This window comes from Formica exsecta, unplaced genomic scaffold, assembly GCF_003651465.1.
Source record: "Formica exsecta isolate Colony F162 unplaced genomic scaffold, ASM365146v1 scaffold458, whole genome shotgun sequence".
Classification (NCBI taxonomy): Eukaryota; Metazoa; Arthropoda; class Insecta; order Hymenoptera; family Formicidae; genus Formica; species Formica exsecta.
This window is the reverse complement of record NW_021851814.1, coordinates 298965-324790: the sequence shown is the minus strand read 5'-3', so window position 1 is coordinate 324790 and position 25826 is coordinate 298965. Positions and strand designations below refer to the sequence as shown.

Sequence of the window (25826 nt, the reverse complement as noted above, 5' to 3'; positions counted from 1 at the left end):
TTGTAATATATATATTTATATATATATTTCAGAGTTTTAGATTTAACAGGTTGTAATTTCCAAGAGTCTTTCTATATTCTTACAATTAATAAATATTAACAAATTTTTTTTTAAAAAGTCGCCGAGTAATATAATAACAAGCGTTGTGTCGCGTAAAACATTCCCTCCTGACGGTTATGAAATTTCATCTATTTCGTTCTCATGCCACACGCTATCACGCCTAAGGGATTAATTCCTCCATATCACGTACTATCCGAGCTTATCGAGGATCGCGGATCCTTTCTTCCTCGCTCGCTCGACCGATCCCGGAGAGTTCCAACTTTTTACTCGCACGGACGATGGGCAAACACGAAGCGTCGTGATCACGGGGTGATTTCGTTCTTATATAGTTTTTTTTTCTTTTCTTCTTTTTTTTTTTTTTAGATACACACATCGCGCGCGGGCCACGTCCGCGTAGTACGTCCATCTACCTACCTATCCGTTTACGTGAGGCTTTTCTCAAAATAGGATTTGGAAGGACTCGATGAAAAGTGTTTACCGACTTGGCGATCAACGGTTGTTTGAGTTTCGGCTTTAGCTCCGTTGCATTCCCCTCGCACTCGACAATCGCGAGCGAAACTTTGCCGCGCGCCATCGGGTCACGTATTGAATATATTTGCAAGAAACATATAAACCCGCCTGTGCACTTTTCACGAAACTAACTCGCTACATTCTTTACGAGAGCTTTAAAAAAGTCCCTTCCCCCCCGAAAAAGAAGAGAAGGAGGAAGAAAAAGATAGAAAGAAAGAGAGAGCAGAGGCGAATTATTCAATATCGCATCTACGTTTGCGAAGAAAAGTTATAGATGTATCTATACATATGTTATGTTAACACGCGCTACATGTATTGAATATATCAACTTTCGTACATTCAAACTGCATGTGCTTTATATTAAAAAAAGAATTATATGTTTACTCTTTAAAAAATATATAATCCTGAAAATATATATAATATTAAAAATTTTGAAATATATTGAAAATTAAATCTCTTGATAAACATCTATTTAAATGAAGGGAAAAGACAGATATTTAAAAGTTTCCCCCCAAAATTTACAAAATTTGCTACTTTTTTAATCACTTTTTGATAATTCTTAAAATATAATTCAATTAATTTTATTTTTATTATTTCCGAATTTTATTATTTTCATTTTAATTACAATATCGTTCCTTGTCGAATTTGCCATCGTTAGTATGATAAAAACGAATAAATGAGATTGTCAAGATTAAGCGCGTTTTCGGCTTTAATTTTACGCTCGAGCGCTTTTTATGCGTCCCTCTGAGAAGTACTAATACCACTCTTTTTTTGCTTCTATGGCGTAAGTGCTTATTGTTACCGCGACGTGAAGAGTAAAAGTAAAGTCTCGAGATCGCGTAGAGGTAGCACCTTTGTTCGACTGTCAAGCGTACTACCCCACAAACTCATGACGATGGCAAAAAGCTTAACGCTTTCAGAACCAACAAGCGGCAAAGAATGTAATCCGTATATCCTTTATCCATGTCTTGATTTTCGTAATGCAATATATTGCTAATCTATTTCGCACAGTTTCCATCTAATTGTATATATTTTAATATTGGAATTCTTTTTAAAATTTCTTGTAATTAATTTACAATTACATTTTTTATCCTTATTTTTAGAATGAGAATCACTAAATTAAAAGACATTCTCTTAAAATACAGTTTTCAGAATACAAGGAGAGATATATCTCGGAAATTTCGGGAATCTTTAATATTTTACGCGAACCAAGAATTATGTTTTATAAGAGTATATATTACACATATATATACATATATTTTCAGACAAGAATGTGGATGCCTTTGTCGCATTGAATATTTCTTAACGCGTTAAACTAGATTCGCAGGATGTGAAGCTCTAATTGCACGCATCTTGAAGTTGAAGGTCTCTTTCGAAGATCACCCCGGGGGATATTACTTCCTTATATAAACACGCGAAGATCCGCGTGCATGCAGATCGGTCCCAGGTTCTGATCGAAAAGTAGTGAAAATCCGTCGTCGTGCTTAGACTGGTAAGACTAGTGTTTTTTAAACTTGAATTGTTTAAACAATCGATAATTATCAAGAGAGAGACAATAAAATATATATAGGAAGATAATAAAAAGATAGGTAAAAGTGTATAAAAGGTAACACACTTTTGATTTTATTGCTACTTAAATATGTTGTAGGGGAGGTTTTTCTGAGTAATTCCCCGCAAAAAATTTATGGGGGACGGTATTAATTTAGGAGATATAACAAATTAAAGTTTCATAATTTTAATACTTTTTCTATTATAAAATAAGGAAAAATAAAGTTTGTTTACGTTGTATTTGTATAGAGCAGACATGGAAAAAGCGTTTGTTTACATTTACGGTACAGATTCCTACCTTCAACAAGACTTAGAAATTCATGTAGTCGCATGTTGAAAGCTGTTAGCGAACTGCGAGAAATATCGTGTACCTATTCCGTAAATGTAATTAAACACTTTTTCGTCTACTCTACAACAAATACAACGTACACAAACTTCACTTTTTCTAATTAAAATAAATAAATTTAATAAATATTTAATAAATAAATTTAATATGTTTCTTATAGATAGAATCATTAATCAATTAAATTCAATCTCCGTTTTCAAGCTAGCAAATATTATTCTGTGCATTTTTAAAACAATTTCTCGATTGGCTAATAATATAAAACTAATTATAAAAATATCGACGCCGGCGTTGTCTTAATTTTTCCGAAAATATTCCGCGATTTTATATATCTGCGGCGAACGTTTTCTTTCACAGATATTTATTTCTATGCTGGCAAGCATCGCCACAGTGCAATGTGGAATAATTCTCACGCCTGTCGGCAAGCTCGTCTCCGAAGAGGTTGTCGAGTCCCACGGCAACAACATGGTGCACGCATCGGCGCCCTTGCCCTTGGTACCCGCAGCTTCACCCGCGCTGCTGAGATACCCAACGGACGTGGCACCGGTGCAAGAACCAGTTGCCGAGATCGTGCAACCCTTGGCAAAGGTATCTTTAGTCGCTGAGAAGACGATCGAGACCCACGGACATCGTATAGTTCACAACACGCATCCCTTGGTCCCAGTGACAGCGAAATTTTTGCCAGCCATCAAACCGTACGTAGCATACTTCGCGGACCCGTCAATCTTTCCGACATATCCTCATTATCAGCTGTTCGGCGAGAAGGTACCATACCAGGGAATCAATTAAGGACGTCAATATATCGTTCAACAAGACGCATAATCAATTCCAAGGATAAAGTATTAAACATGAATAATTATAAAGAGCACGATCAAATTTATATAATTACAATACTTTTTTTTAGAATTCTTTTTACAGTAGAATCTTGTTAAAATAAATATCTATAATCTTATTTGGATATATTTTATTAAAAAGTCTACTTAAATTATATTTTTTATTATTTATCAATGAGAAAAATTAAGTTTCGTAAATTTAAAGTATAAATTGCCAGTTTTTTTATCGTGCTCTTTAGAATCAAAGAGCCATAGCTTTATCATCAGCCTTTAATATATTTGCGGAAAATCGAAAAATTAATATTCGAAACTGTCATCATTTCCTTTCGCGATGACATTGTTCTCGCAAATCATTTTCAAAAACTGAGAGTCTCGAGTGTATTTGCGGGATAAATCTCGTCGTTCGCGTGACTCGACAAACGGGTCGAAACCGGCAGTCTTTGGCCTTGGAAAGAGACCGGTGAGCAACGTTTGTTAAAAATTTTTTAATAAATTGTCATGCATTTTCACATCTAAACTGTGTATATTTGATACACCAAAATATCTCCAATATTTTCTCCCCAATATCCACACACTACTCTGTTCATACCTAAAATTATTCTTTTTTTTCGTACGGTATCGTTGCACCTGTATTTTATATTACTGATTTTCCTTGATATTTTTGAAATTGTTAGCGCATAATTATGTATAAATATACACGGTATCGTCCTGCCAACGGGTTTGTGTCACGTTTCAACGGCGCAATATCGATCTCTGCCTCGATATAAATTACGGTGCGCGATTGCCTGGAAGCGTATATGCACGAAGGTTGGATCCTCAAGGTCTCGGGTGAATGAACCGCGAGTATTGCTAATGACCTCGGTATCCCTAGTCTACGGAGCGACGTATAGTTTTTTGCGTCTCCCTTTCTTTAAATCACACCCGTTCTACACGCGCCACCGAGCGCACTGGTAGATACGTATATCCCGGCCAAGAAAATACCGACGCGAGAGAATTATAGCGAGGACGTACGTGCCGCGTCCAAGGGACTACGGTGGATCGATAATTGAAAAATGCGAAGTCGAAGGGCTTTCTCTCTCGCGCCGGGATTGTTTCGCGAAATAGAAAGAAATAGAAATGGAAGAGGTAATGGAAGAAACGTTTCCCGGGACGAGGCATTATTCTTATCGATGTACTGTATTGCCGTGTACGTTTTATCCGCTATATATCTTTAACGGAACCTAATGCCAAGAAAATCTGCACTTTAATTTTCGTTAAGAAAATAAGAGATTTTTTTAACGTCTCTCTTTTATATTTGCAAGATGACATTAGAATTATTTCTGCGTCATCGAATGGACCAATTTATCAATAAAATATGTTTTCTCTATCGCCAATTTATATTAATTAATTATATTTTATTAGTTTTATTAGTTTTATATTAAATTTATATTAGTTAATTAATTAATTTGGATTTATAAAAATGTTGAAAGATTCTTGTACGATTCCAACTTGATTACACCGGCATTATAATTAATTCTAGACCGCATTAACTCAAGTCTCCCTATCATACATTAATTGTACCTAATTCAGGACTGCATATAATGTAGGCAGAGTCAATATATATCGCAAAGTGAGGATGCGCCGCGTTGCAATCCCTGTCTCATCCGTCCCTGAGACCGAGGAGGAATGCGGCGGTACGGCAGTTAGGAACTTTTGTAGTACCGAACGAGTCTACTTTTTACGGTATCCCCCGAGACCTCTATAAGTACGAGGAGACGAAGGCCGGAGTGCGCACTGACATAGAGCATCCCGTTCCCGAGTACATCCGCGCAGAATCTTCCTTCAAAGTTCATCATGCTGCGATTCGTAAGTAAATCCGCTCGGAAACACACATCTATAATAAATTTCACGATTTTGTAAATTGAAAATATTAATTAAAAATTGTAGCAAGAGACTCATATACAGGATGTCCAAAAAAAAAACCATTCAATATTTGTATGATAGATAGGACACACCATATTAAGTAAAAAAAAAACCTTAGTAAATATAGGTCGAAAGCTCAATCGTTTCTAAGATATTAATATTTTTGTATGTTAGCGTCATGATTGACTTACTTTATCTCGATATTTACAGAAGGTGTTCCACATGTCCTCCTTCCATTTCCATATACGCTTGGCGTCTTCACCTTGCGAATCGCAAAGATCCGCAATCGTCGATTGATGACAACTGACTGATTGCCGGTGAAATCTTCTATTATGAAGTATGTATGGAAATTGAATGAGGACATTCGGTTTATAAACACTGAGATAAACATCGCATGCGACACATAGAAGCCAATAAATCAATCATGATGCTAGCATACAAAAAATGTTTATATCTCAGAAACGTGAGCTTCCGACCCATGTTTACTAAGGTTCTTTTACTCAGTATGGTGTATTCTATCTACCATATAAATATTGAATGGTTTTTTTTTTTTTTAATGCTCTGTATATATCGTGATCTTTCACGGCTGTATTTATCGCGGTAATCGCTTGAATATAATAATCTCGTTTACCGAAAGTGAGCGTTTATTGTGCGCGCGCGTTGGCTTATCCTCTGTTAAGGGCCGGGGACGATATTCGCGTCACATAGAACTTATTTGCTTCGCGCGATTTCCACGGTTTACTTAAATTTGCCCCGACGTGCCCAAGTTTTAAATAGAAGCGAGTTCTCTCGAAACGATTATACCATTATTTGCAGATTCTCGTCGTCGTCGGCATTCTCGGTGTGGCGTGGTCCGCGCCAGCACCAGCCCCGAAACCGGCTCTCGCGCCTACGCTCACCCTGGTCTCCGAGCTAAAAACCCCGGCGTCGACCACCAAGCTCGCGCCGCTCGTCGCCCCGATCCCCGCGCCTGTCATCGCGCCGATCTCCCGGATCGCGTACACCGCCCCCGTTTTATCGCAGGTGAGTATGGAAAGTTGGAGCGCAAATTCTCTCCGCATTGCATCCCGTTAAATATTTAAAAATCAATTTACGGGGTAAAAAAATGTTTAATTTTTCATAGCGACCTGAAACCACACCTCCCCCCCTCCCCCCTCCCGTGGAGAATCAGAGGTAGTTTTACAGATAGCTTCAATTTAAAAATCAAACGCTCGGAAATTTACATTTAAAAATTATACATTCGCTATTTAAAATTCCAGAAAATTTATGCACATTTGAAATTTTAATTTCAACCCTCATTTTTACAGATTTCGAGATCTTGTCATTATACGAAAATTTAAAAATGCTCTCTCGAAAAATCGAAATCAACGACCGTTCATTCTGTTATTATTCTTCGTTATCATTATAGATATCACCGTACGCCTACGCTTATTCCGCGCCGATCGCCGAGATCCCATCGAGTTACTCGATCGAACAGCATGGATACCATATTACCTACTGACCGAAAAAATCATCGGGCCGGTAGCCGTCGACATCAGTGAAGCCCATGTGAAAGTTTGTGTAACGGCTCGCAGCTTGTCTCCTCATCGATAATCATCGTCTATCGTGTAACCTCATCCACGCAAAAAAAAAAAAAAGAACTTGATGAAAGTTGCTGTGTTCATTTTCCCCATATCTCTCCCTCTCTCCCCGCCCTCCCTTCTTCAATAATCTCGAATAAGGCTTTACTAATCGTAGCTAGTCGTCATTCCTCGTGTCCATCTAAGAGAACGTATTTACTAAGAATTCTTTTCTCAATCGGCTCGGCCTTTAAGAAATTTGTGTACATTCTGGGAAATTTACGTTTATATTTTACACAATATTTTCGAGAAGGAATCTTTCGATATTCTTAAATCATGCTATATACGTTACGTGACGTTATCGTTTGCGTCGTTGACGCCGTATCGAATCCATTTACATTCCGGCGCAATAGAAAACGCATAAGAATACCTGAATTAGGTCAAGAGAATTCACGCGCGGCTTAACGCGGCGTGTGATCCGCGACGCGAAATTCCCAGTGTTACGAAAGGCTGCGGAAAATCCCTGTTACGTAATACGCTAGGCGTGTGTGGCGCGTGAAAGGAAATCGGCGGCGGAGGCATCGTTGATCACCGATACGTGATGGGAAAGAGAAGACTCCTTAAAGGTTTTATTGTTAGTTTCCGCTCTGAATAATTCTCCCGCGGGAGAAGCCGGCGTGGTGAAAATTGAAAATTCTCACGCGCGGTTCTAACGAAATCGCGAAATTGCAAACTTCGTCTCGCGGCGAGAAACTACGGGATTCGATCGGGCTGGAAAAACTCCCGGGAGACCCGAAACGGCGAAAAGCAGAAGGAAAAGTTCACTAATGCGCGATCGACCCTTGGAATATACTCGCGCTCGAATACTTTCTCCCGGATCCTGAGAGCATAACAATTCACGAAATGTAGACAACCTGACCGTACGATGCGTAAATTAAGCCTCGATAACAGCCTTTTTTTTATCCTAAAATATCGTAATCGCGTTTCGATTAATGAGAGTAATATAATTTTTATTTTCTCCCAACGCGAGGCATCGTCCCTTCGAAAGTACGCCTCTTCACTTTCTACCGCGTGGTTGACTGAGAGTGAAAATTACTATCCTACGTCAAGCATGATGATCCAAGGAGTCAAGGTCGATGCGCTTGACGAGAAGAAAGTATCCGGACAGGTACGTTTCTTCGGTACGCTCGATTTATTTCGAAGAACCGAAGCGAGCGATTGCAAGAAGATTCCGTGAAAAATGACAAAAATCTAGTTACGAATTCGATTGAAAAAATTAATATTAATGCCCCTGTAAATTACCATAAAAACAATTTAGGCTAACAACCATGAATTTACGAAATATAAATCGTCTTCGTAGTATACGCTTGTTACGACATTATAGTATCAAAGTTTCCTCTATAAATAAATCCTAGACACATACATTTATTATTATTTGTCTTCAAAATGGTTTCGGTGAGATGAAAGCGAGGTGATAAATTTTACATAACTTTATTGACGAAAAACCCCAAATGTGACGTAAGATCATTTCGTTCATTCACCGAATACAGCGTGTATTAAATATCAGACAAAAACAGTATTGCATTTGTATTGAGTTGTTCCTGTTTCTTACGTAACGCCGGATCCACGAAGAAGATCAAACCCGCGTTCTCCACGAATGATGCGATAAATCGATTTAGAAAGACCATGTAAATCTACTTTTTTGTATCCGATGGGAATTTTTCAAGCCCGCTCCTTGGTTTCAAAAGAAAGCAACTTGGTAAAGATCGAACAAATTTAAATAGAAAAATTTGTATTCGAATCTCATTAATTATTTTATCATTAATTATGAAAGATTTAGAGATGAGAAATAATTATCGTAAATATCTTCGCTCATAATTGTTGTTTATGTGATATACATATTATATCTCGCTATATTATAAATATGAAACAATTATTGACATTATTAATTGGCGCAAATTGAAATAATTAAGTATATTCATTTCTCTAAATTATTTAAATATATCCGAGATTTTATTAAAAATTGATAAAAATTTTATTCTATGTTGTAAAGATTAAATTAAAATGTGTTTAATGGAAAGCATGCAAAATATACCATTGTTTTACTTTTTCACAATACAGGATTAATGGGTTATCCAGCTATACATATAAATACCTTCTAAAGCCCTGTTGTAAACTATACCACATTGGAGAGTTTATTGTGTTTTTTTCCTCTCCGTACATTTTTCCGATAAATATTTTAAATATTATCAAGAGAATACCAATTATAACAAGAACCACAGTTTCATGCATACTGGCATATTGTTCGCTTTTATATGGATCGAGAAATACGGTATTATATATTGTAAACAAAAAACGGCATACATATGTGTGTATATAAAATGCAATAAACTTTTAATGCCTATGCAATAAAAAAGTAAGTATGACACTCTGGGCACACATTGCATTGCTCAATGGACATTTTTTCAAAGTTTCCTTTGCTTTATCGTTTGCTAAAGAAGCATCACGAAGACGGATGTCCGTCTGTGAAATGACTCATGAATGTACCCCACCGATAGTTTGAGCGGTGGCCCAGCATCTCCGAAAGGGACGTGTATATAAGATTCGAGGCGACTTCGGTAAAAGCACAGACGACGACGTCGTGCAGGGAGAAAGTGTTCGGTTAGAGAGCGAGAGTCCGAGTATAAGACGTGATCGCGAGCCGCTCGAGAAAATCAGTTTATCGCGAGTGCATCCGAAGACAACAGTCAGGTGTGTATTATCAAGTAATTAACGCAATAAATCGTTTTGATATTTTATAAATAGTATAAATAATAGATTATCTTTTGTTTTGCTTTTTTTTCTCTCTACAAGAAGAGGGTAACATATTTTTAAAATATATATAAATAAATAATTAAATATTTTTGAAAGTGCACAGCGCATTTGAGAATAAACATTAACAAACGATAAATTTTTTATTGTACGTACACATTCAAATTAATGTTTATGAATTGTTTTCTATTAGATGTAAAATTAATTCTGCAACAATATTGTAATCGGATATATAACAGTAAAAAAAAATAATTGTAATATATAACAAGTATTTAACAATATAAATAAAACAAGTAATTATTTTAATATGACAGACAAATTTTCGAAATTGCAATGATATGTTTTTAATTACGAATGTAAATGTAATGTAAATGTAAAATGTAAAAAAAGTAGAGCTGTTTGTTATATAATCTAGCAGAAATACCATTGTTTTTCAGAGAGAATATTTTTTTGCGCTTGACAAAAATAAGTAATATTTTTATTGATTACCGAGTGATTTCTCCGATTTTTCTTAACACTAGGCATATATATGTATATATATATATATATCTCATAACATATAAAATATGCGTACTTTGTTGAAAATAGGAGTGAAAAGGCATCGCCTACGCATCGCTCCATCTCTATACAAAAACTTTCTCCCATTTAAATATGCCGCCTCTGCTTCGTCCTTATTCAGATTCGCGGATTTATCAAGCATATCTGACCCACTATTGTATGAAAATTAAATGCAAATTATCCTTACATTTTGCTTTGTATGAATATTTAACAAAATCTCAATATTTATAATCAATTATTGATTGAATCAGCAGAATTAGAAAAGAAAGAAAAAATATACAAAACTTTTAGGTATTGTTTTTACCTGTAAATTTAAGCATTTCTTGCACTTTGTAGATATTGTATTTTATTTTCAAAAAAAGTTACACAATCAAGATAAAAAAATATAATTTAACTCCAATAAAAATGTAACAGCAAATTATTTCTGAATAAAATTAATTTAAAAATTTTAATATTTCTTCATTCATGATAAAAAAATACTAAAAATTTCAAACAGTTATCCAATTTTTAATGACACGATATAATGGTTTTTCTATTGTGTCTCGACCTACTTTAAAATAATTGATTTGTAAGCATTGAGGAACGGTAATAAAAAAAAACTGCATCATTCGCGACTGGAGGAAGTTTCATTACACGAATGTCAAAAAATATCGATATCGGCACTTTAACAAGATGTCAAGGCAAGTGGAAAGTAAAAAATTAGAAGTGTCCGCGTGTACATAACACGTAACCACTTTCACTGTCGTAGGCGGTAAACAAAAGATGCGTCACAACCGTATTATGTATATCTTTACTAAATACGGCGGTTCCTCTTTAAAGTCCGCATATCAATCAATCATAAAGATGTTAGATGTTGCAAACGTTAGATTGTTTTTTTCGTTTTTTTTTTTTTTTCATTTAAAATTCAAATCATGAACATCACGCTGCATTCGTTACGCAACTGCTTTCCCCATGTCCACAAAGTGATTTCGGAACGAATGAAATATATCCGAGGAGAGATGTGCCCGGCGCCGGCAAGAAACGTCACGATTGTACGAACCGGTTAAACGACTTTCACCCAACTTCCTCTCGCTTTCGTTGGTCCCATCCGTGTAATTACACGCGTCTTCACGAGCAAGACAGCTTTAGCCGGTACGGTACCGTTACCGGAAACTGCTGTCTACACGTGGATGAGTAAGAATGTTACTCTAGTAAACAAAAAAACTTATCTTTACGAACAATGATAGATATCGAAAGATTTTGAAGTAAAAGTAGATTAAAATTTTAGATGGATAATTATATGTTAAAAACGTGTCTTTTTCACATGAATCCGATATTGACCCGAGATATATCGAGCTTTATCGCGGTCGCGATGAACAATAAAACCAAACGGAGAAAGGTGAGATATACTTTCACGTGGATTCGCAGCTGGCATTCGCGCGGAGAAATTGTTGAGAGATTCTCATGATTATTGGAGAATAGAAAATCGCGAAGGGCTTTGTCTTAAAAATTAAAATAATAGATTAAATAATAATGAAAAACTAATGTAATAAAAAGATAAGTACGTTAAATAAAATTAAAATAATATAGATTATGAGATATAAAATATCGAAAAATAAATTTTTGCGATATAAACTATAAACAAGAATAAAAAAATAATGTAATAGAATTTAATGTGTAATAAATTTGATCAAGTTGATGGATTATAATAAGATCGTTAAAAAAAAGAGCTTCATCTATTAGTGATCGCGAGATTAAAAAATTCAATATAAAACTAAGTCTTTCTCGATGTTTATTACAGGATGAGAGCGCAGTTCATCCTGATAGCTTGCTTGGCAATAGCAAACCAAGCACTTTGTACTCAAGTATATGAAACGCCGAGTGACTCGTCGCAAGTACAATGGCAACCGTGGAAGATTCAAGTCTCGAACGAGGAACAAGAGAAATATCATCCTGTCACGTTCGACGCTACTGATACGCAACAGAAGGAATCGCAACAATCGTTGGTATACAACGCGAATATTCAATCAGGCGCCAGCGGAGTCGCCGAGGTTCTCAGTGAACAATCGGTAAGGATCATATAGTACTTTCAATATTAAACATTAAAACGTGATTAAAATTAAAATTAAATTTTGAAGATATCAAGTTTTGCATTTAACTTTAGAAGAACGAATATTCCTAAGATGTTGCTTAATTACAGATCGAATCTGTAATCGACAACATTCTCGTATCCAATCGGCAGGGTCGCAATCTCGAGGGTTACGAAGAGATCTACTCTGATCCTGAAGTAAAAAATGCTCTTCAACTTGGCAACGATACCATCGCACGTACTTACATCAGGGACAAACTCTGCTCTCTCGGTCTGATGAACGTGAGTATGCGTCAAATAGCGCTTTTTATAAATATATATAATAATAGAATATAAAAAAAATAGAGGCAAAAAAATAAAAATATAATTAATATCCAAAATGCCTTTTCTCTCTTTTTTTCGGATTAAAATTACATATCGACAGATTCTTAAAGTTTTCGAAAATTATGATATATATTAAATTCTGATTTTTATGCGACTCAAATCTGCTTCTAACAATTTATATCAATTTTTTTTTACAGTGCGAGGATACGGAAGGACGACGTCCTTATTATTCCCCTCATCGCGACATTTATCCGCACGATGTCATTTACGCTCAACCGGTGACAATTAAACCGGTGGGCCGTCCACTTCCGGCTATACCCGTCAAACGACCTTATGGTCCCGCGAAACCCGTGTCACTGCCTCCGAGTTTCGGCTCTCCGCTGGGACCTAACGTTTATCCTGGACCAGGACCGACGTTTGGTAGACCACCACCCGGCTTCGTCGGACCTTACCCTGGATATAAGAAACCCGGTTTCCCTCCCCCATACGTGTCTAAACCTATATACGAGCCCGGCGTCGATATTGAACCTGATTTCGAGGACAAGTTTATCGATAAGAAACAGGTAGTCCTGCATCAATCGGGCTCCTCGGCCGTTCAGCAACACGTTCACCATCATTATCATCACGGAGACGATATAAAGTCTGGCATCGCGCCCAATCCCGTCGCAATCCCGTCTCTTACGCTCGGTGGAAACGGACTCGGCGGTAACGGATTCGGTGGTAACGGACTCGGTGGTAACGGACTCGGCAACTACGGTTACGGAAACGGCGGTACTTACGGCACCACATTCAACGATTTTGATGATTACAAAAAAGCGTTCAAGATCAAAACGCCCACGAGCAACAGCGGTCCGTCCGTCTCCTCCGCGAAGGGCTACGCCGATCGTTATCCCGTTTACGAAAAGCCAAAGCAGTTCGGCGGTTCCATTGGACAATACGGCTCCAATAATCAGTTCCCGGGAAACGGTAATCTCCCGGATAACGGCGATTATCAGTTCAACAATGGCGCCGATAGCAACTACGGTGCCACATCCTATGACGATTGCGTGTGCGTACCGTACGATCAATGCTCCACGATCAATCACGTGGGCCGCAAGGACGATCTCTACCTGGCAATTGATCCGCGCAATCTTGACAAGGACATCGAAGCCGAAACTGTCGAAGTGGTGATCACCGATGGAAACGGCACCATGAGCGTCGTTCGAGTGCCCAAGGGAGTAAACGAGACCGAGCAGATCGAACAGGCGAAAAACGAGTGGACGAAGGAAGCGGCCGAGACGAAAGTTACAAAGCGAAATCGCAGAGATGTCAAGAGCGTTATCAAGAAGGACGACAAGCAAGAGATACAAGAAGTAAGTCGATTCGAATTTCTCTCTCGCTTTTCATGCAAGTTTCGAGCAGACGATGTGGCAATCGATTATTTTAAATAAGTGTAAATTATTAAATCTCGATTCTATAATATATTTCGATTAAGATATTATTAAAATCAATTGAAATTAAATTTGAACAAAATTAATTGATTGAATCACATCGAAAGCTCGACTCGTATATTGATTAAATTATCAGACATGTAGAATGCATGCTATTATATATAAGCGTTACATTCTTCTAACACATCACTCAAGTTTGACACGCTCATGTCAGTCAGTCGATTCGTCCTAGATGCAACCATGCAATTAGACGAATTAAAAACAATAGATTTAGAAGTCGCCGTAACAAAGGACATTGAAACTCGTGATGTGTGATCTGGGTCAAACAAACACTTCTAACAAAGCGCGAGCGAGGGGAGCGAAAAGCAGCGAGAAAGTCTAGCTGGCCTATAATCTCGACGTGACTAATCCTCCCGAAAAAAAAAAAAAACAAAAAAAAAAAAAAAAAAAAAAAAAAAAAAAAACGAGAGAGGGAGACTACTCTACGGTTCTCCACGTGAATTTGTTCGACTCTCTCTCGTTGCAGAGACTGACGGTGGACAATCTGGACACCTCAAAACTGAACGTGAAGCCGACCTGGGGCGTCAGTTTCGGCCTACCGCAGACCGGTGGTCCGATCGCGCCCCATCCTGGTTATCCTCTGGGAATTCCGGGGTATACGCCAGGCTATGGTCCAATTGGTGGACAAGGCATAAATCTAGGTCCGGTTTCCGTGAATCCGCTCGTAGCGGTGCAAGTTACCAAAGACGAGTATGGCGAGAAGGTCGTTAAGCCATACGTAAATCTTCACGTGACACCCAATCCAGGACTTGTTCACAAACTGGGCCATCTGCTGGCTTACAAGAAGCACGGCCTGTACGGCGGGCATTACGGTGGATACGATGCGGCTTACGCTCCCCATTATCACACGCATCACGAGAAACCGATCTATCATTATCCGTCGAGACCTCCGTTCTATCCGTCGCACGGCGTTCATCATCACTACAGCGATCACTATCCGACGTATCACAAGCCTCACTACCACGGCGGATATTATCCTTCCTACAATAAAGACGATAATGACGATTATGATGATTACGATTCTTCGGACGATTACGCGGATGATTACTATAGGAACGCTCGCGTGAGAAACGCGAAGGGTGAACAGTCCTCGACGAAGGATTCTTCGCGAGGACCGACCGATGAACGACAGACGAGCGGGAAGATTACCTTCTCGGACAGAAGGAAACGCAGTGCGTTTAACGAAACGAGGTCGGAGGTAAGGACCGTCTGCCAGTTCGGCTCAACAGATTTAATCGGTTGGTAATAGGTGATAGAGCCGCTCCGTAAGTGATTAGGCTGTCGGCGGATGACAGAGGACCACGGTGATAACGACTCTGCGAACTTACGAACGCGAGACTGTCAAACTGAGCGTCAACCGGCAATGTATAGTACAGATAAAAATCGAGAACACACACGATAAGTAAAATACGTGCGTCGTTGAGGCTCCGATTCGTCGCGAGATCGATTAATTGATCTGTTTCTATCCGCAGAGACGATACGGACGTCCGCCAGTTTGCGGTTCTCATCACGTCTGCTGCGAGAAATCGCACATAATAGGAGCACGCCCGCAACCCGGTCAATGCGGAGTTAGGAACACACAAGGCATCAATGGCCGCATCAAGACCCCGGTCTACGTCGATGGAGATTCTGAATTCGGTACGTGATTCCTAATGCGATTTATTCAATGATATTTACTAGAAAAGAGACTGACAATGAGTATCGACAATATAAGTTAAAGACATTTTGGAAAATATATTTTAGAATTATTGGATCAGATATGGAAAGTTATTATCTTTCTTTTTTTCTCAACAATAGCGAACGTTTAACTAATATTATTATTTGTTGATCGTTGGTTTCTAATAGATATGTGTTGACCTAGTTTAATAATAAATATTTAAAAAAAAACAGCTATTATTATTTTATATTTAAATTAAAAATTATATTGTATTTAATTTCAAAAATATTAACTTTTTAAATGTTTTAAATATCCGACACATTTTATATTTCTTTAGTTAAAATATTAATTTGTGTGTATAATATTATATTTCAAATATTTCAAATATACAATATTAAAGATGTTAAATTTTTAATGTTATTGTAACGTTAAATAATATTTAATTGTAAATGTTATTCTATTATATGAAATGTTTTCTTAATTTAGGTGAATACCCGTGGCAAGTTGCCATCCTGAAAAAGGATCCTACCGAAAGCGTCTATGTCTGCGGAGGTACATTGATCTCGTCGCGTCACATCATCACCGCTGCTCATTGCGTGAAAACTCACGCCGGTCGTGATCTTCGCGCACGATTGGGCGAATGGGATGTGAATCACGATGTCGAATTCTACCCCTACATCGAACGCGACATCGTCAGCGTTTTCGTGCATCCTGAATTTTATGCCGGTACTCTCGCAAACGACCTCGCCATTCTTAAACTAGACCACGACGTTGATTTCGGAAAGAATCCTCACATTAGTGCGGCCTGTCTACCGGACAAACTTGACGATTTTACAGGAGCAAGGTACGTCTCCCTCTCACCTAATTTATAAAACGCAACAGCAAATAGTGTAAAAATAATTATTATCATCGCGAATTAAAAATTAAAAATTGATGAATTCAAACTTTTATAATTTTCTAGATTTGCTAGCAAAATAATTTATCACACACTATAGTGGAAAAAAGATTTCATAAGAGACTAGTATTTAAAGATAAAAATAATTGCAAAATATATAAAATATAAATATAAAGTATTTTTGTCGGTAAATCTATAGGATATTCTATATTCTTTTTCTCAGCGATATCTTTATAAATAAATGTAGCTCGTCTTCATTCAAATTTAACAAATAATCATGACATGTGATAGATGCTGGACCACCGGATGGGGTAAAGACGCCTTCGGCGATTACGGCAAGTATCAAAACATATTGAAGGAGGTGGACGTACCTGTTGTCAGCAATCACGTCTGCCAGCAACAGATGAGACGGACGCGGCTCGGACCCAGTTTCAATCTGCATCCGGGCTTCATTTGCGCCGGCGGCGAGGAGGGCAAAGACGCTTGCAAGGGCGACGGGGGCGGTCCGATGGTCTGCGAGCGTCACGGCCGCTGGCAATTAGCCGGAGTGGTTTCCTGGGGCATCGGCTGCGGCCAGGCCGGCGTACCCGGCGTTTACACGCGCGTTTCCCATTATCTCGACTATATCCGCCAGATCGTGGATTACTGAAAAAGAAATATCTGATCAATAATGAGTCATATATATTCTCTATTATGTATAAAAAACTTAATAGAATCTCAACTTTCGCGGAATCGAACAATCTTTATCATCTGATAAAATTTTAACAGTGATTTCAATCTCGGGACATCTCGGGACATTTTAATTGCGAGAAAGAGAAAAGAAAGATATATATTTATATACATATTATATATATTTATATTGAAATGTGAATTTTATTTCTGTAAGCAAATTTTATTAAGAACGGCCATTTTATTAAGACAGAGAAAGATATATATATATATATATTCACTATTCAAGTAACTTGTGCCTCTATTCGTTTAGGTTAAGCATTTTCTTCTATTTAAATGTCTAACTTATTGTACATAATACATAAGTTTATATATTAGATTGCGTGTGTAAGTTATGTTTTTGCCGATTAACAATACACGCATATAATTTGCGAAATATGATTCGAGTGTTCGGATCGTCGAGTAATGCATTTTCTTTGCAATGTCTTATATATATTTATCTCAGTTTAATATAAATAAATAACTCTTACACATACACACCTGTGTATTCTTGTCCTTTTCTATCCTGACGAGCGTCTCTTGGTGTGAAATTTCGATCTTTACCAAAAACCATCTACAAAACTTTACAATTAATAATTCTGCGATTAATCGTTGTAAAAATAAATAAACATCTCAAGAGATTTTAAGTACAAGATAAGTAACCATTTTTCTTCGTGCAAAATTCAACTTCCGCTACTTTACAATGTCTGGGGTTTCGCGATAAATTATACTATTATTTTTCGTCGATTATCGAAATTCAAACATTACAGATAGCACAAAGATATTTCAAGACATATATGGTATTAGAATATGCTTCTCGAGCAGCTTTTTTATCATCTAGAAACTCAATTAACGTACCTCTAATTGTGCGACTTGTGCGTACGTTGTCCGTTGTCCGTGTCGTCGTTGTACTAAATTTGAATCGGAACAACGAACATGACCGAGCATACCCGAGGACGCCCGAAGCTACATTCGCGATTATTAACGCCATCTGTGGTCTCTTCTTAGATTAAAAAAAATACAATAACCTAACCTCTCTCGAAATATTAATTTAGATGTGATTTTCGTGAAATAGACGTTAATCTCAATATCGTGTCTCACAAATAATAGAGAATAATAAAACATTGAAAGCCATTTAGACAAGGTGATTTCATGTGTCAAGTCAACCGATAAGAGAAAAATTCGTGACAAACAGATTTAACGATTACACCATGCCTATAAAACTCATCGGTCGCACGACAGATTTTAAAGGAAAACCCTTATGGGAGATTCTGGGAAATTTGAAAAACTTCGGCGTCGGAAGACTCGTGATAAGGAATCGCTTCCAAAGATATCCCGAACCCTGTTACATGAAGATACTGAAAGTCGCTGCAATGCCCTTACCCGATGCACTTCATGTAAGTATTAATTAAAAATGACGATGTTAATTGTAATATAAAATATTGCTTATATCACAATATTCTGACATAACTTATTTTAGATTGACCGTAAAGTTATGGTACTGGTCGAGAGAGTTTTCCGCGGTCATAAAAACCCGAAACCTGTTCAGCTGGATACTGCGACTTACAAGGCTGATTATATATTGATACCCAAAGATCAGGAGCATTTGTATCTTGAGAATGCGAAAGTACCAGAGAAGAAAATCTTGCCTAGAACGACGGATCTTCCACCGTTACTTTCACAAATCATAATGCGTCAGATGAAGGCAAAAGGAGACAAAGTATCCGAGGAACCAAAATTACCTCTTAAGTATAACTTTGATGGGGGGAGCGTTAAGAATTACAGATTAGCTGAGGAGGGAGAAAGTCCTACGGTGAAGCTGAATTTTAATGTGGACGAGTCTAGTGTTCTTTTCCCAAAGTCAGAAGAAGTCACGTCTTTGTGAGAGCATGTATTTAATTTTTATAGAATTAGAAGAATAAATATTTTATAAATAAGTTCTGAAAAGTGATGCAATAAATTATTTTAAGCGAAAATATAAAAATATAATGATCAGTCTAACACTTTCAAAGCTCTGCTTTATTACATGTATAGTCAAGTTCAGGAGTAAAACTGTCCATTTTCTCTGTACGGATGACCTACAATTTACATGACAGTCATTATATATTTTAATTCCTTGCATTCAATCATACTGATACCTTCCAAAATTGGCGCATCTCCTCAACATCCACTCTCTTTCTAATGAGCCAACCACGAACATATCTCTGTATGTGTAAGGCTGCATCTTCTTTACTCCATAGCCATGATTTTGGATAAATTGGCCTAGGACTAGAAAATAATTTTTAAAAAATAATTTCATAAAAGTATTATATAGCAATATGTTTTCTTTTCTTACTGTGATTTTAGCCAAAGTTTAAATTGCGGTATGTCAAACACATTCAGCCAAGTACACAATCTACTTGGATGATGCGAGTTACGATTCCAAAGGATTTCTGCGAGATAATCCAATCCATTGAAAGAGCATTTATGTGTCTGTAAAGCATAGTACATTTTTTTCTCATTGTAAGATATATTTTGCGCATTGATTGTAGAAACACAATCAATGCGATACAATTATCTAGAAAATAATATACTTCTAGAGCATTTCGACGATCAGCTTCAAGTAACATCTCCTCCATTGCGTTTAATAAAGTTGGAAATATATTGTTGTTTAAGTAATCTGGAACGCTTTCGCGGGATGAATTCATCGTTCCGTTCGCTTGTCAAAAACTTTGTAAATCTATAAAGCGAATATAGATACAAATCAATTGCAAACCATTATATAGAGTGTAAAATTTGCTTGTCAACCTTATAAAATAAGTAATAAGAGAAGCGAATAGACAATGTTAAAGAATAGAAAATCAAAATTCTGTGTATCATATTTCACTCTAATTTTATCATAAAATAATAAATTTGTCTCATATATAAAGATGTAATATAATACAGAAACAAGGCATTATATCTAATTTCTAAATGTCCAGTGAATCTATAAGAAATGAGTGCCCTCCAACTTGTCCTAAAGTGAAGAAATACCTTCGTGCAAAAAGTACATCACTTTATAGAATGTTTTAAAACCAACGTGTTATTAACCAGTATTTTTGAAAAAAAAAATGTTTCTATTCTTATCTTTATAAAATAGTCGAGAAAGAGCCTTGGCTGTCAGATGGAATTTTTCCACAAAAAAACGATGTATACCCATTATTTCCACCGGATGTTACCCAAGAATTCAGAGAAATACAAGAAGAGGTGATCGACGTAGTTCATAAAAAACCAATCGATTATCATGAAAAAATTGAGGAGATACCATCAAAAGTAATAAAAGATATCGTCGAAATAACCCCTATCCCAGAAGAAACAGTTATCCAGGAAAAAAAAATTGTACAGAAAGAGCCTTTGCTGCCAGATGAAATTTCTCCGCAGAAAAACGATGTGTACCCACTACTTTCACCGGATGTTACCGAAGAGTTCAGAGAAATAGAAGAAGAGGTGATTGACGTAATTCATAAAAAACCAATCGATTACCCTGAAAAAATTGAGGAGATACCATCAAAAGTGATGGAAGATATCGTCGAAGTAACCCCTATCCCAGAAGAAACAGTTGTCCAGGAATTGACGGAAAGGATAGCGGATCATGACGAGAAAATCGATTTGGTTGAAGAAGAGGTCCAAAAAATCGCGATCATTGAGGAACAAGCTGCCATCCCGATGGAAAGGATAACGGATCATGACGAGAAAATCGATTTGGTTGAAGAAGAGGTCCAAGAAATCGCGATCATTCAGGAACAAGTTGCCATCCCGATGGAAAGGATAGCAGATCATGATGAAGAAAAAATCGATTTAATCAAAGAGAAGGAATTAGTTACTGAAACAACTGTAGCGGACTCCGTAAAAGAGATATCGGTTGAAAAACCTGAAATTATCGAAGATGAAATTGAGCGGCCAGCAATTGCAAAAATCGAATTAGAATTGCCACAGGAACTAGAAGAGTATTGTAATTAAGAGTAATTAATTTTCTTATTTAGAACTTCGATTGACACACTAATTTCAAACGTAATTCTAGTTGAACCCGAGAAGCGTGTAGAATATGGCGAAGACGGCATTACTGACCACGAAAAATTTATCGAGGAGGAATTGCAGGAGTCTCTGCCCGCCATAATAGCAAAGGAAATTCCGGAGGAGCCGAGAGCGATGCGTCAAGAAATTTCCAAGAATGCGGTCTATGAGAAAATCGATCGCAACAACTCTGCCAGACCATCAAGAGAGCCTGAACGACGAGCTAGAGAAGAAGTACCTGCAAAAGTAAAGCGAATCATCTCGCGCAAACCTGAAACTGCAGATGTTTGCGATGAGACATGCCCTTTAGTAAAAGAGCAGAAAGGCAAGCAGTTAGTTTATTTTCAAGAAGAGGAAACTTCACTACTATCGTTTTCCGAGAAATATTGATTTACCCCTTCTTAAGGAAATCTATCGCTTATACATTATTTTACATTTTATAAATCGAAATTTCTTGGTATTGCAGAACGTTTTATGCGCAAATTGAAGGAACGACAGCGGGTCATAGATCATTATTATCTGACAAAGGGCTTCAGCTACTTCGAAGACGTATGCACGTGCTCTCTGGCTTGCATGGTGTACGCTCTAAGCAGGGATCCATTCGTGAGAAGCGTATTCGCGTCTCTCGCATTGTTTGCGGTCGGATTAAAGCTGTGCTCCGAGCTGGATGCGTGGGAAATGCCAAATCGCGTTTCATAAGATCAGATATTAACATCACTCACTGTATAATCATTGTTAAAACTATCCTATAAAATTGCCGTCATATTAAAATAAAGGCAGTCATATTAAAATAAACGAGAAGCTATTTACCGCATAATATACTAGCAGTGATCATTACACATTTTTATTTTATTTTTTTTTTTATTAAACATTTGAAATTATTCAGGATTTTGTTATTCTTCGACGAAGCGAAGTTTTAATGATCCGTAATAATGCGATTAGCGCGAATAACGCCATTGTCAATAACAAGATCGCTAAATAATAATTTTGCGAGATACGCGATTCGTATTTTGGAAGAACCACACGCAGGACTATGTCATCCTGCCACTCGACGGTATTGTTTCGATCTGGAACATTCCTGGCGCGTCTAATGTGACCGGCAGGACAATCCAGAACGCAATCCACAGGCTCCAAACACGCCATCGCCTTCACGGTGAGAGAAATTTCGTCAGTCTCCTTCATACCCTCGAACATGAATGCCTGGAAGATTAGATAGCTCTCCAATGACGATGCCATGTACTGTTCCCGAGGACAGATCTCGCGTACGTCTGAATTTAAGCAACCATCCTTGTTCAGGATCCACAAACTGTTAACAACCTTCTGTTGCTGTCTCTCTTCCACATAGTGCATCATCACTTGACCAATCTTAGAATATCGCCAGCCTTGGAACACATGGAAGGGTAAAAATAAAAATTATAGAATGGTATAATTAAGATACTATTTTACAACATTCAATCGCGGAGAAAAAAAAAAGAGAATTAATGATGTTATGCAATATTCTAATTTTCACCTGTATGTTTGACTTGATTATATTGATTAATTTTTATATTGATTGTATATTATATAATTTAAAATTGTATAAATAATATCTTTGTAATGCGTCTTTTTGCGGATAAATTTATCGATTTAGGAGACTACAAGTTACACAAAGCCCCTGTCGGAGTTTCAGAAACACCATTTATCTTACTAAAGGAATAAAAATGTGTACGGTACTATCACCATGCTACTCAGAACTCTAATGCGCTTACCGTCGTCACCGTTGACTAACACGCGCAGCAGAATCTCTTCGCCGAGAACGACAGTGCCGCCTGATTGTATCCTTGTGTCGAAAATGTTTTCCGAGTTGTAAGTCTTCCTAAACAGTCCCACATCCACGTCCAGAGCGTTCTTAGAACCGCCGTTTAGCATGCTCGGAACGTTTCTCGTTTTTCTGAAATCAACATATATATCTGAATATAACCCGGCATTTCCCATCAGAGATGAAAGCTCATTTCTGCTGCCTTCCACCAAAAGATAAATGACGCATTTTTCTTACACTTCCAAAGTTTTCACGTTGATCCGCTTCGTGCGATACGCGATCTTATCCTGCGTTTTACATCGTAACGTCACCCTGTGGTCGTCTCTCAAACGTAGACCGGAAATCACTGGAAATCTTAGCTCGAGACAATACGATCGGTTACCGTCCGCGGAACAATCAACGACCCCGCAATCCCAGACTTGATCCCTCTCAAAATTAATGCGATAAGAATCCCTGACTGCTACCGCTTGACAGGTTTCACGCATCACGTTATCTATCACCGGCGGAGCCAAGTTTCTCGGAGCTTTGATGGATGCTCTATGATATAGCGAATCGTGTAAATACACATGTAAGAAATAATCTAAATCAAACTCGAATAAATATGATAAATTTGTTAAAGTTTAATGATCAATTAATCTATTCTATTTAGTTATGCTTTTTATATTAATCTCTTTTTGTTTCTTTCTTGTTTTGTTGCAAAATTATATTTAAAAGAATGTGTGAAAAAAAAAAAACATATTGCAGAGAGCTAAGCGTCTTGGATTACCTGAAGAACAATTCGTCTCCTGTGTTCTGACAAGACATCTCCTCTACGTTGATGCGATTTGCCAAGGACGCCGGTGTTTCTCCGAGAGCAGAAAGAGAAGGAGGAGGAGGAGGAAGAGGAGACTGGGTTGTAGTCTGTCGAGAGTGTTTGCCTTGCGGAAAAGTGGGTCGACGATGATGTTGGGGTGCCTGTAACCCTGTGCCCCCCAGATACCTCATGTCTTGCAAACCCTTGCGTGTGAGAGCTCGCAAGGAATCCCGGTCAGGGGGATGATATAATCCGTTAGGATAGTTTCTGGTCTCGTTCGTTCCTACATTTCTATTATCAATTACCTCCGGCAAAGAGAAATCCGGAATCGAAGCTGGAGGTAAATAACCGTCGTTGTGGAGTAACGCCACCTTAGAAATGTTGTATTTGCGATGGAAATTTACAAAGACCGCGTCCCGAGACTCTAATCCCTCCGCGAGGTTCCCCGAGGATATCGCGCCGATGAAGAAAAGCCATCGATATATCTGCAATAATCACTACATTTATATTAATACTGAAATCACACACATTTAATTTAATAAATTACTTTGCTGTTCATTATATATTACAACCGAATACATTGAGTATATAAAGTATTATGTAAAATTTTATTATCTCTCACAATATAATATAATTATTAATATAATTTAAGTTTTTAAACGCTAGACGCAAAGCAAAAATTTTTTTTTAATTTAGGAATAAAAATTAGACAATTAAAAAATTCCAAGATGATCACCTGTGTGAAACACGTTTTGTACTGCGGATCATAACACGGTCGAGACATTTCCAATTTGAATAGCGGAATACAACTGATGACCGATGAATTCGCGGGTGGGCTTTTAAAGCACACACACCTTTACAAAACCGGACCCCGATATGGTCATTGTCCCGCGTCGTGATGAACAAACATCAACGCGAATATCGGTGGCCGGTCCATTTAATAGGTTTCGTGATTTGGTTGACGATTGAGTACTTAGCATAAAACATCGTTCGCATCCTCGATTTTAACGCGGCTGCCATTAATAATGATAATGGCGGGATATGTCGTCCTCCCTCTCGCGCTGTCCATTATACATATCTCGGTCAATTTGGGTCAAAGCATCTCTCTCTCTCTCTCTCTTTCTGTGACTCGCATACGATCACACGGTTCATCCATTTCCAGATTTCCAGTCTGATATTGCCAACGTTATACATATGCATATTTTTTTGCACCATTAATTTTTTTCCTCTGAAAAAAATATTTTATTTAGATTTGTATATATATCATTATATAAAATATAAGCGCTATTTATACATTCTTTTCAATATAATATTTCATTATGTGTTATAATATATTTTATATATGTCTCATAATATTAGAAATCTTGTAACAATATAGATTTCTATTATTGCAAGCTTTGTGATCGATATATTTGACGATTTTATAATAATTGATCGTACACGTAAGCACCGTTAAAACGCGAGAAATTGCAAAACAATTAAATTAATTCGCATATTAATATATCGAGGTATCGACATGGACGAGAAAAAAAAATGCTCCAGGTGAGGCTCGAACTCACAACCCCGGCATTGCTCACGAACACTGTCTTATAAGTACCGTGCGCTAACCAATTGCGCCACTGGAGCTGTTGAGAATAAGGCCACTAGAACGGGACTTTTCAGACGTGGTATCGATAATATCGCAAGCATTTTGCTTGATTTGTGAATGACCGATCTATGCACGACGCAGATTTCGAATATAATTTTTATTAAAGTCAAGCTAAAAAAGAAACGAGATTTTTTATACAATTTTACTTCGAGTATACATCTAACATATTGCGCTACTTATTTATTTATCTATTCCCGATATCCTATTCATTAATTTTGCCGCATAAACAATTTGTCAATCTGCAACAATAGCCGTAAAAAAAAAAATTGTGGATAATCGTGTGCGCTTT

General features: G+C 37.4%; 6 protein-coding genes, 1 non-coding gene and 1 pseudogene across 7 annotated transcripts; 5 read left to right on the top strand and 3 right to left on the bottom strand.

Moving 5' to 3' along the window:
* Positions 1–2791: 2791 nt before the first annotated feature.
* LOC115240956 lies at positions 2792–3256 on the top strand (the record flags this gene model as incomplete). Its single annotated transcript, XM_029816427.1, has 1 exon — positions 2792–3256. A coding segment is annotated over one exon (459 nt), but the record flags the coding sequence as incomplete, so codon positions are not given.
* A 1556-nt stretch (positions 3257–4812) lies between these two features.
* On the top strand, positions 4813–6800 carry LOC115240983. Its single transcript, XM_029816467.1, has 3 exons — positions 4813–5139; positions 6013–6219; positions 6605–6800. The coding sequence occupies exons 1-3, from the start codon at positions 5128–5130 to the stop codon at positions 6695–6697; spliced, it is 312 nt and encodes a 103-aa protein (XP_029672327.1). The 5' UTR covers positions 4813–5127; the 3' UTR covers positions 6698–6800.
* Positions 6801–11018: 4218 nt separating this feature from the next.
* LOC115240972 lies at positions 11019–17393 on the top strand. The gene is made up of 7 exons (XM_029816458.1): positions 11019–12172; positions 12304–12474; positions 12714–13868; positions 14473–15204; positions 15479–15644; positions 16150–16507; positions 16850–17393. The coding sequence occupies exons 1-7, from the start codon at positions 11906–11908 to the stop codon at positions 17205–17207; spliced, it is 3207 nt and encodes a 1068-aa protein (XP_029672318.1). The 5' UTR covers positions 11019–11905; the 3' UTR covers positions 17208–17393.
* An 860-nt stretch (positions 17394–18253) lies between these two features.
* On the top strand, positions 18254–20026 carry LOC115240979 (28S ribosomal protein S34, mitochondrial). The gene is made up of 2 exons (XM_029816464.1): positions 18254–18663; positions 18747–20026. Exons 1-2 carry the CDS (start codon positions 18478–18480, stop codon positions 19149–19151), a joined length of 591 nt encoding a protein of 196 aa, XP_029672324.1. The 5' UTR covers positions 18254–18477; the 3' UTR covers positions 19152–20026.
* LOC115240984 (IQ domain-containing protein K-like) lies at positions 19360–19964 on the bottom strand. The gene is made up of 3 exons (XM_029816468.1): positions 19840–19964; positions 19602–19738; positions 19360–19534 (listed from the first exon to the last, which is right to left on the bottom strand). The coding sequence occupies exons 1-3, from the start codon at positions 19951–19953 to the stop codon at positions 19393–19395; spliced, it is 393 nt and encodes a 130-aa protein (XP_029672328.1). The 5' UTR covers positions 19954–19964; the 3' UTR covers positions 19360–19392.
* A 299-nt stretch (positions 20027–20325) lies between the features above and the next one.
* Positions 20326–22077, top strand: LOC115240978. The gene is made up of 3 exons (XM_029816463.1): positions 20326–21236; positions 21306–21623; positions 21765–22077. Exons 1-3 carry the CDS (start codon positions 20801–20803, stop codon positions 21995–21997), a joined length of 987 nt encoding a protein of 328 aa, XP_029672323.1. The 5' UTR covers positions 20326–20800; the 3' UTR covers positions 21998–22077.
* A 62-nt stretch (positions 22078–22139) lies between these two features.
* Positions 22140–25112, bottom strand: LOC115240974 (annotated as a pseudogene).
* Positions 25113–25423: 311 nt separating this feature from the next.
* Positions 25424–25515, bottom strand: Trnai-uau. The gene is given in 2 exon segments: positions 25424–25459; positions 25478–25515. It is a non-coding gene; the product is annotated as a tRNA-Ile (tRNA).
* Positions 25516–25826: the final 311 nt, after the last annotated feature.